General features: G+C 37.7%; 1 protein-coding gene across 1 annotated transcript; it reads right to left on the reverse strand.

Annotated features, from left to right (window-relative positions):
* Positions 1 to 8754: 8754 nt before the first annotated feature.
* LOC123862864 (enoyl-CoA delta isomerase 2-like) lies at positions 8755 to 9803 on the reverse strand (the record flags this gene model as incomplete). The annotated part of the gene is given in 2 exon segments (XM_045902105.1): positions 8755 to 9410; positions 9413 to 9803. Coding segments are annotated over 2 exon segments (1047 nt in total), but the record flags the coding sequence as incomplete, so codon positions are not given.
* Positions 9804 to 11228: the final 1425 nt, after the last annotated feature.

Genomic DNA, 11228 nt, shown 5'->3' on the forward strand with positions numbered 1-11228 from the left:
TTCTGAAACGATATATGAATGTTTAAAATAGAGATGAATTAAATATTTAGCAGGATTGGTTTGTAATGTCTAGATAGAGACAAATAGATTTAAACAGATAAAATAGTTGGCAATTAAACGTGAAAAACTATGTATATACATATATAAGAAAAGTAATAGATGATAAAATGGATATACATGTTGGCAAAAAAAAAAAAGAATATGTACTTGAATAGTCAAAAAAAAAAAATGAATCAGGGCATAGTGAAGATGGCAGGAATGGAATGTCACTGAAAGTGACCATCCAGGGTAGAATAAAGATGGCAGGTTTGTTGACACTGATAATATAACTTACTTCCTTTCTAGATAAAAGAAACCATAGTTGTCTCTAAATCACATTTCTATGGCTGTTGCTGTTACTAGTGTTATTGTAATATTATTAATATTATTATAATTATCATTTAGGTAGCAGGGTAGGGATAGATGTGGAATGGCTTCAGTGAGGAGCAGCTGAAGACCCCCCAGGAAGAAAAAAAGAGGTTGCTCCTGCCACAGATTGCATTTGAAAGGCCAAGGGGTTAATAATGTACCCATTCTAGGCTTCCCAGTTGTATACAACACAGACATCTAATTTGCAGGATGAGCGACCTTTCTCTGCCTAGTCTTACTATCATGGATAATAACACTAAGTAGACTACCAATGTAGGTGAATTTCCTAAGATGTCTGGCCTAGATAAGTAGTTTCCAAATTTGCTGTTTTTATAGATTTTTCTGTTTTAGCTTAATCTCTTTCTATTGCTGTTTCCATTGGGTCTTTTCCTCAGATAACTCCCTCCCTACCCTTTGGAATATAAGTTCCTTTGAGATTAAAGGCATTTTTTCCCTCCTTGGCCACTTCATCCTCTTATTTTCAAGCCTGGCTCCTGACAGAGAAGACATGCTTTGTGAATTCTCTGAGGAAGTCAAAATTTTCAAATTCTAGTGAAATTCTAAGCTCTAATGTTGTGCACACTTAAATATCCTCAACATAGTTTATTGTGGTAATTTGTAGATAGATAGATTTTCCTCTTCATTAAAATAAGACCATAAACTCTTGCCGAGATTCTCAGTAACCTTAAAGCTATACTGCATGTTAGTCAGAGAACTTACCATTGCATGTTCAGGGACAGTGCAGAGCATAATTTTTTTTTTTTAAGATTTTATTTATTTATTTTGAGAGAGAGAGAGGGCGAGCTGGGCGAGGGGCAGAGGAAGAGAGAGAGAATATCAAACAGACTCCACGCCTAGTGGGAAGCCAATGTGGAGCTTGATCTCATGACCCTGAGATGATGACCTGAGCTGAAATCAAGAATCAGACAATCTACTGAGCCACCCACGTGCCCCGAGCGCAGTGCATAATTCTATCCAACAGGGCATCACAATAAACGTGGGGTTATATACACTTTTATGGAAAAAAAGATTTGTGTCCTCCTGAGAATAGATGTTATTTTATTCAATATATATATGGAACATATGCCATGAGAAGTCATTTTGGAGGCACAGGTGATACATATCTGTCTTCGTGAAGCTTAATTTCTAAGAGGGGAGACACATAGTAAATAATAAAAATAACAAGCAGGTCAATTGTAAAGTATGTTAGAAGGTGCTAAGTGGGGCAAACAGGGCTGGGAGAGTAGGATCTGCTATGTGAGTGCAGGAAGGTTTTGCAGGCAGTTTGTGGTTTTAAATAAGGGTAGTTAGTGTAGGTGTCATTGAGAAAACAGTGTCTGGAAAATATACAAACAGCAAGAAAACTATTATGGCTGAGGAGAGGTCAGAGGGTGCAGGCAAGTGTTAGTAGATAATGCCACCTAGGTAAGAACAGGATCTGCTGAATATTGAAAGCCTTTGTAAGAGCTTACTTTTATTATGAGGAAATAGGTCACTAGTAGAGGATTTTAAGCAGTGGAGTGACAAACCTGACATTTGGCATGTTCAGGGGAGGGGAAACTTGGAACACCCACACCAGTTAAAAATCTAATGCATGGTAAGGTGAGAAATGATGGTGACTTGTGACAGCATGGTAGCAAAGGACTTGATAAGTGGCTGGATTTGGGATACATTTTGAAGGCGTATCCAATAGAATTTGGTGACAAACTGGAAGTAGGTATATGAGAAGGAGAAGTTGGGGTACATATTTCCACCTCGAAATTAGTAAGCACTCTCTGTGGGTTACAGTAGGTTTTGATACAAGGCAGCTTGGCAAACATAAGTTCTATATGACTTTGCTACTCGATAACTCTCTTATTTTGAAAAGCTTAGACGCTGATATTCCAAACTCAAGATAAATAGACTTTATCTTTATGACATAAAGAGCTGGGCGAAAAGTACATCCTCAATAAATACTTGAGCCCCACTCATGTATTGATGGCTCACTTTTTTTCCCCCCTTGAGCTCTTCCCACAGACCTTTTCACTCTTTGTTAATCACCATTTAGTTGTTCCTAATGTCAGTGTCAGAGGACTCTCCTATGCAGTCCAACAACCCTGGGTATGTGCTGTATTATAACACCACAGTATATTGTATTTGCCTACATAGTTGAATTTCTGTCTCATCAGATTGTAAGATCCATAAGGACAGGAAATGTATGGTGTTTACTGCTATATTGCAAGTATCCAGCATTGTGCCTTGGGTGTAACAGGTTCACAGAATATTTGTGAGGAATTAAAAAAAAATTAAAAAACAGATTAATAAATGAGTCAGCAATCCCTTGTCCTGATGAATTTCGGCCATGCCAATTACCAAATTCAGATATGTCCCAGTCCATAATTGAAAGCAAAGGAAGAAATTCCTAAGTAATTAGATTGATTGGTTAATTGCTCTCACTACTAACTCATGCCATGATATTATAGCTACTTTACAATGTTTTTTTGTTTTCTCCAGTTGACTCTCTAGTACATGGAAAATATTTTCCGCTTTCATAAAAGTTTTATTTCTATCCCTATATTTTTGTAGAAATGATTGTCTCTCCTATGTTAATGAAAGCCCAAGGCAATTGACCTTATTTTAGTTAACCTCTTCTTTTCATTATGTTTTATACATATTTTTATACATCTAGTAAGTTTTTACTTTTTCTAACTCTAGAAAAGAAATATGTCTCTACTTTAGGATTTTTCTTCCCTGTATCATTCTTTTATTTTCCTTGTATCTATAATCTTTCCTGACTCCTTAGCCTATTGACATGTGCATGTGCCTGATAGACTTAAACAAACAAAAGCACAACAAAACCTCATCCTTTATAGATGTTCACAATATTACAGCATCTCTTTATTTTCACAACGAAACAACTTGGAAGGATATTGAACTTCTGTCTCCAAGACCTCAGCTCACACTCAAGCCGTCTCGTTTTGTGTCCTCAATTGTTCCCATCAATTTGTAGAATGGATTTTGGAAGTCAGATACATGATTTGTTTCAGTCTGCCTATATTCTCCAAGACACTCCTGTTAGGTGATTGCAAATTATTATTAAACTTGCTCTTGTCAAGCACACTAATATCCAAATTATCAAGTGTTTTGCTTGTTTTTCAATCTTCATTCTCTTAATTCCTTGTAATGTTTGTCAGTTGATGGTTCTGTACTCTGTACTTCTCAATTCTTAAATATCCCATTTCCTTTGGTTTCCATGATCCCTCCTTGTGTTGTTTCTTCTTCTACCTATTTAATATTATTTTTTCCACTCACTGCTCTTATGCCTCCTGTGCACAGAAATATGGATATTACCAAGAATATGTCTATGATCTTCTTCGTATGTTTCTCTTTATTCTCTTAATGATCTTATTCACTTCTATCTTATCAATTACATGAGTTACTACATCTGATGGTGACAACTTTCCATTCAACTTCTTGGATATTTCTTTTTTAGGTGGGCTCCACATGGAGCCCAATGTGGGGCTTGAACTCACGACCCTGAGATTAAGACCCAAGCTGAGATCAAGAGTCAGTTGCTCAACTGACTGAGCCACCCAGGCACCCCACTTTTTGGATATTTTCACATGAAGTTTCTAAAACTGCTCTGTCCAAAATGGTGGCCACTAACCATATGTAGCTGTTATGCTTTTGAAATGTTCCTAATATGAGTTGAAATGTGCAGTAAGTGTAAGGTATGTGTAGGTTTTAAAGACATAGTATAGGGCCTCTTGGGTGGCTCAGGTTGGTTAAGCGTCGGATTCTTGATTTCAGGTCAGGTCATGATCTTGGGGTCATAGGATCCAGCCCCGCATTAGGCTTCACACTCAGCATGGGGCCTGCTTGAGTTTCTCTCCCTCTGCCCCTTCCCCTGCTCAGGCTTTCTGTCTCTCTCTCATTCTCTCTCAAATAAATAAATCTTTTTTAAAAAAGACATAGTACAAAATGTAGCATAAATCTAATAATTTTTGTATTGTTTATGTGGTGAAATAATTATTTTGGATACACTGGGTTACATGAAATATGTTATCACATTATATTTTGATTGAATAATACTGTTTGAAATAATCCCAAATATGGCCCACATTCCCTCTCAAACAAGTGCCTCCACCTGAATTTTGTTTCAATTTTTTTTTATTTTTAAAGATTTTTATTTTATTTATTTGAGAGAGTGAGAATGAGAGAGAGAGAGAGAGCACATGAGAGGGGGGAGGGTCAGAGGGAGAAGCAGACTCCCTGCCGAGCAGGGAGCCCGATGTGGGACTCGATCCTGGGACTCCAGGATCATGACCTGAGCCGAAGGCAGTTGCTTAACCAACTGAGCCACCCAGGCACCCTCCACCTGAATTTTGATTTTGGCTGGGACAGCAGCTCTTTTCCTGTCCCCATGGCTTTAACTCCGGGTTTTCTTTGACATTCTGTCTCATAACCCTTCTCTGCCATGTGCTCTCTTTCCAACATTGTACCCTTTTAATCAATTATCAAGCCTCATAATGTTTTCCTTTAAACTTATATTGACTCCACATTATTTTCATCTTTATGTTTACTTTTCTGTCCTAGATAATTTCAGTAACTAAAATCACCCAGCCTTAGGCTCCTTGCTTCTTCAAACTATCCTATATACCATCTCTTAATAAACCTCATTAAACATAACCTTCCTCTATGCAAAAAATTTTAATGGTTTCTTATATTAGTGAGCAACGTTCACATCTTTTAATCATTGTTCAAGCCTAAAAGTTTTTCCAATGTTATCTGTGCTCTACATAGTCGCTTTTCCTTCCATTCGCTTGAGTTAGGTCTAGTCTTTCTAAGTTTCCAAGTACTGCTATGTCTTTCTACCTTTTCATCTCCATTTATTGAAACTGACCTAGTACTCAAATTCTATTTTAAATGTTATTGTTCCCATAAATTTGGCCACAAATAGCCTCTCCCAAGTCTGAATTTTGACAGCACTCTGTCTTTTATGGCATTTCCCACTTTTTAACTTGTTTGGAGTTTCTCATTCACTACCTATTTTCTACTTAAGATGTTCTATAAAAGCAGGAATCGTAGCTTAATTATGTTTATACCCATATCTAAATGGCTACCATGGTTCCTACCATGACAGGTGCTCAAAATTATTTATTGGATAAATAAATGTGTAAATGAATTAAAGAGTAATGATATATCCTGCTTTCTAAAATTAAGGATTTCTTCTGGAAAATTTCTTTCCTCTGGCAGTAATGGCCCAATTCTTTAGTTATTGCACTTTGTTTTTTCTCCCATCTTAATATGCAAATCATTGACTTTAGCAAAACAAGTATTTCGTTTGCTGATGAAAATGCTTAAGACAACAAAAAAGGGGCATATTAAGAATTGATGGAACCTGCTACATCTGTATCTTTTTAACACCATCTGTCTTCCAACTTGTTAGATGAATCCAAATCCCATCCAAGTTTTGCTGGTCTGCAACGGTAAAATGCTTCCGTGGCAATTCCAAACAGATTGAACATAATTCAATTAGACAATTTAGTTGTAAGAGCATTGTCTTGGCAGATAACTCTCCAGGGATTATAATGAATATAGCTTAATTGGTTTATTAAATAAAATTTACAAAAGCTCAAAGCCTTAGTTTGAAAAACTTTTAGGCATCACTGAGGTACGGATTTTGTGTATGATAAACATGATTAACACTGGCTACTGCAGCAGGTTTGGTGAGTGGTTGTATCAGTTAGATAACTACTCGAGCTAGCTAAGAAGTACCATCTGAAAACACAAGTACATTTTTTTAAATAGCTGAGAAACAATAAATATGTCCATTGTACTATAGCTGAAAATTAAGCCTCAGTATGGCATTTTGTCAAGAAATCTTGGCAGGAGAATTAGAATTCCCAGATTCTAGGCCTCAAATTATAAAATAGAGTTAAGTTTCCTATTTATTTGGCATGATAATCACAAATATCATTGCTGTTACATAATCTTCAAAAATATACATATTATAGGTATACAAAATAAGTCGGGTTTAATCCTTACATAGTTATACCTGTTTTCACTTAATTTAAGATGTAAGAATATCTGGAATTAGTGGTGAATATATATGTTATTGTGTGCTTGTTAAGATTATATATGTAATGCTATGTGAGGGCATGGCTGCATCATAAAAAGCAAAAATCACTTTGCTTTGGAAAGAAATTTTTACGTCCTATATTTTTAAATCTCCCCCCCTTTAACAAATGGAGAGAAAAGAGGGTCAGAAAGGGCAAGAAAATCTTCCATGAAGATAGTTCTCCAAAATCAGGCACCTAGATAGTTGGTCAGGCTGATTTCCAAGCCAATGTAATTGGTTTCCCAGTTGGCTACTTAGGTGGCTTTTATAAGTAGCTAGCAAACACTTGTTTCCAAAGCTGTGACACAGTGAAGAAAATCAATAGAGCCTCTAAAGGCAAAACAGTTTTTTAGGAAACTAAAGAAAAAATACGGAAAGAAAAACAGTCTAGAATTTCCTGACTCCAACACTTTACACTCAATTTAACAGGAAAATAACCATGATTTCCAGGAAAATCCCTTTCATCCCTCTAGATAATTATAATCACCACCAGGATCAGATATCTTCTATAAGTTAGAGCTTTAGTCTATAATATAATGGAAATATAATGTGGCTTATATCAACATGGGGATAAAAGCCAATTAGGTTCTAATCAACGTGTATTGTAATACTCTACTATGTTTAAAGCATTATTTTAAGCAGTTTTGGAAATATACATATGAAAAATAATATCTAATACTTGTGTTAATATTACCCTTTATAAAATTCCTTGTATGGATTGAATTCTGTCCCCTCAAAAGAAGTATTGAAGTCCTAATCCTGGTCTGTCTAAATGTGTCCTCATTTGGAAATTAGGTCTTTGCAGGTGTAATCAAGTCAAGATAAGGTCATTATAAAATCCAGTAATGTTGGGTATTTTTATAAGAAGAGGAAAATGCCATGTGAAGGTATGGACACACGGGATTGCCAGGGGACAACAGGCGGAGAGGTTGGAGTGATGCAACTGCAAGCCAAGAAATGCCAAGAATCCATAGCCACCCCCAGAAGCAAAGAAGAAGCAAGGAAGGATTCTACTCTGAGTCTCAGAGGGAGAATGGCCCTGCTGACACCATGATTATAGACATCTAGCTCCCAGAACTGGGGGAGAATAAATTCCTGTGGTTTTAAGCCACCCAGATTTGGTACTTTACTATGGCAGCCTTAGCAAACAAGTACGCTCTTCTTCCTAATTACCAAATTTTAAATCATTTAGGGCCTGCCCTAATTTGAGTTTAGATGTCCAAAGATTGTGATAGGACATTCCAGAAGAAAAGGAACTGTCATGAGAAAGATCGCAAGGACAGGGATGAAAGGCCCACATGACCGTAGCTTGGAGTCTAGTTGGTCTTGGCACTGCTCCCGGTGGGAACTGTGGATGTGAGCAGGGCACTGTCAAAAATAACAACAGCTCTTTCAGAAAAATGAACACCAAAGCTGAAAACAAATGGTCTGCTTGCTTCCAATTATTTTATTCATCATCATAGTCCTAGGAAGAGAGATAGGATGTGCCCATGTTTTATTACCACTATTTCTGAAGAGGAAGATAAAAATCATACAATTTAGGTCACTTACAGCAATAAAAGTCTTGTTTTTTCAACCTCATAGGGTCTTAAGAACACGGCAGAGTTCTTAAGAAAGAAGCAGAGAAACCAGTAATTACATTGGGGATGTAAGACTCTATAATCACATGAATCCCCAGGTTTATAAAGGATTGTGGGCAATTCCTGACAGCAGCAAATGCAAGTCATAAAGCCCTGTATACTTAAGGCTCCCCTCCTACTCCTCCTTCTGGGTATCTCAATTGAGGTTAATTGGAAATTAATCAATTGAGTTCACCAAGGAGAAAAATCTGTCAGAGTCATGACAAAGCCAGAAGTTTGCATATTACCAAACCTTAAATGATAAGATTCCACTTTTTTTTTTAAAGATATTATTTATTTATTTGACAGAGAGAGGCACAGCGGGAGAGGGAACCCAAGCAGGGACAGTGGGAGAGGGAGAAGCAGGCTTCCCGCAGAGCAGGGAGCCAAATGCGGGGCTCGATCCCAGGACCCTGAGATTATGACCTGAGCCGAAGGCAGACGCTTAACGACTGAGCCACCCAGGCGCCCCAAGATTCCACTTTTACAATTATTTTCTGGAAGATATTTTAATGTTATCATCTTGATCCTTTTAAAATAACAACTCACATATTCTGGGAACTAAGTGATTTAAATGAATTAAATTTTTTTTTTTTTAATTTAGCACTGAGAAAAGGCACAATTTATTTAGTTCAAGTACTGGAAATCAGAAATGACAGCACATCCCTTCCTTTGAAATGCGTAACTCTGCTGTAACAGGCATCCCAGCTTGGCTTTTCGGGATAAAAAGTTCATGACTGCATTCATGCATTCGTCTGACAGCCATCTTCTTTCTTGGAGGATGCTGCATTCTTCAGCGTTAATAGCGTGCAGCTTTTCCTTCTCGTGATTTCTGATGATCTGTTTCGAAATATGCGTGGCATTCCGGGGGAGCTTTGAATATGCTTTCAGCCTGGTCCAAACTTCTTTCTGAAAGGTGCTATCAGGAAAAACTTCAATAACAAGTCCTTGCGCATAGGCTTCTCCAGCGGTTAACTTCTTCCCAAAAATGAGCATCTCTACTGCCTTGGCTGGGCCCATTATCTTCAGAAAAGTGTAAGAGGAATATCCTTCTGGAGTTTGGCCAAGGTGACTAAAAGTAGTGTGAAATGTTGCCCTGTCAGACGCATACACAAGATCAAATAGCCCGAGAATGGTGACGGGTATTCCCACAGCTGGACCATTGACCACTGCAACCAGAGGCTTAGGAAAATCTATGAAACAGCCTACAAAATCCCTCAATAAAATGGCACCATTTCTAGCTTTCTCCTCTACTCCTTCAGGGGGAATACCAGTGAAATTAGATCATTTCCGCTAGAGTAATAATCACCATTTCCTGTAAAAACAGTTATGGTAGAGTCATCAAGTGCAAGCATGATTTCCCGATACAAATGTGTGGTCAGTGCATTCTTTTTGGCCGGCCGGTTCAACATGATCTTTGTGATGCAGTCTTCAGAGGTCATCACCAGCGTTTCATATCCAGCTTGTTTCCTGTCTGCTTCAGGCTTCACTTGGCTAGAGGAGTCAGATGAAGACCTCAAACCAGACATCAAATCCACATAGTTCTGCCTAGCAGTTTCCTTGGGCAGATTGCCAAGAGCATCCCATGCATCCCATTTGGCCTTATTGATCAAGTCGAACAGACCTGGTTTAGGTGTATTACAAGGCCTTTCAGTGGCCTGCTTATAGAGTGCAGATCATCTTGCTCTCAGACTCTGATTAGCTGCCTCTCCGTCCACCCCCTGCCTCCAAAATGTTTGGGGATAGTATTTGGAGGATGGTGGGAAGCCGATGACTGAGGAAAGGACCGACTGAGATCATCCCCTTTTGGTGGTGTTTCTTTAAAAACAAAACAAGGAGTTTTAGGGTAAATGAGGCCATTTCTGATCCCTTTCCTCTTAATTGCTACCTTTCTCTCCATAAACTGTAGGTGAAATCTCCCCGCCTGTTCTGTGAGTCTTCCTCCATACTTGACTCATAAAATCCACAATGTGTAGCTCTTACCATCTTGACATGACTTATTGCAACATCAACTCCTTCAAATCATATCTGGAGGGACCGTATGAGGTTCACCATCAATCTCCCAGAGGGCCAGGTAGAGTACTTTGTTTTTAGTGTAATATAATCTTAAATTATGTTGTGTAAGCTTAAGAAGAGAAAGTAAGAACCAATCATTAACGTGTGAAAGGTTACTCAGATTACTATGTGTAGAATATTTCTGATTGGGAAAGAACCTCTCCGTCTTTAGGCCTTGTGAATTCCATCATGAGTAAGAAGAGGACTTTATATTATCTGTCCTTATGATTTCACACAGATATATGTAGCTCACACTCTAAATTGACATGTCAATAAATATGAGATAGTATTACCAATGTTTTACCGTGATCTTCTGCTTTTTACTTAGTGCCAGATCATACTTTATTGTATTTTCCAACTTTTTTCTTTCTTCTAAGCCAAATATGCAAACGGATTTAACATGGTAACATTTCTCCTACTTTATTAACTTTCCTGCCATGATTCAAGTGTGAATATATTAATAAACTTGACATTTTCTAGGTAATAGATTTTTTTATTGTCCAAGAGAAGTTATCATTTGAAAGTTTATGTACATCTGTATATTTTTTCCTCTACTTTATCTTTTGAAATAAAATATACATCTTCTTCAAATGCAGGAGATGATGGCATGGGATGACAATAAATTGTTGCAGCAAAAGAAAAGGTTGTTTAGCACAGCTGGTGTGCCTGAGTGTCAGTATTCTTCTAGGACATCATTGAAATAAGGCTTCTCTTACTGATCTTCAAAATAGTACCTAAGCTGAGGACAGAGAACATCATCATCTGTCAGTTCACTTGCTAATTAAAATAAGGGTAACTCCGGCACCTGGGTGGCTCAGTCAGTTAAACGTCCCACTTGTGCTTTTGTCTCAGGTCATGATCTCAGGGTCGTGAGATCGAGCCCCACGTCTGGCTCTGTGCTGGGCATAGAGCCTGCTTAAGATTATCTCTCTCCCTGCCCATGTGTGTACTCTCTCTCTCTAAATAATAACAATAACAACAATAATAATAAAATGAAGGTAACTCTACCTGGTTAAAAATATTTTTTTCAAAAATTTTAATATTAT

The sequence above is a fragment of the Mirounga angustirostris genome, unplaced genomic scaffold (genome assembly GCF_029215605.1).
Source record: "Mirounga angustirostris isolate CCGP_5_RB_7025 unplaced genomic scaffold, mMirAng1.0.hap1 SCAF_1, whole genome shotgun sequence".
NCBI lineage: Eukaryota > Metazoa > Chordata > Mammalia > Carnivora > Phocidae > Mirounga > Mirounga angustirostris.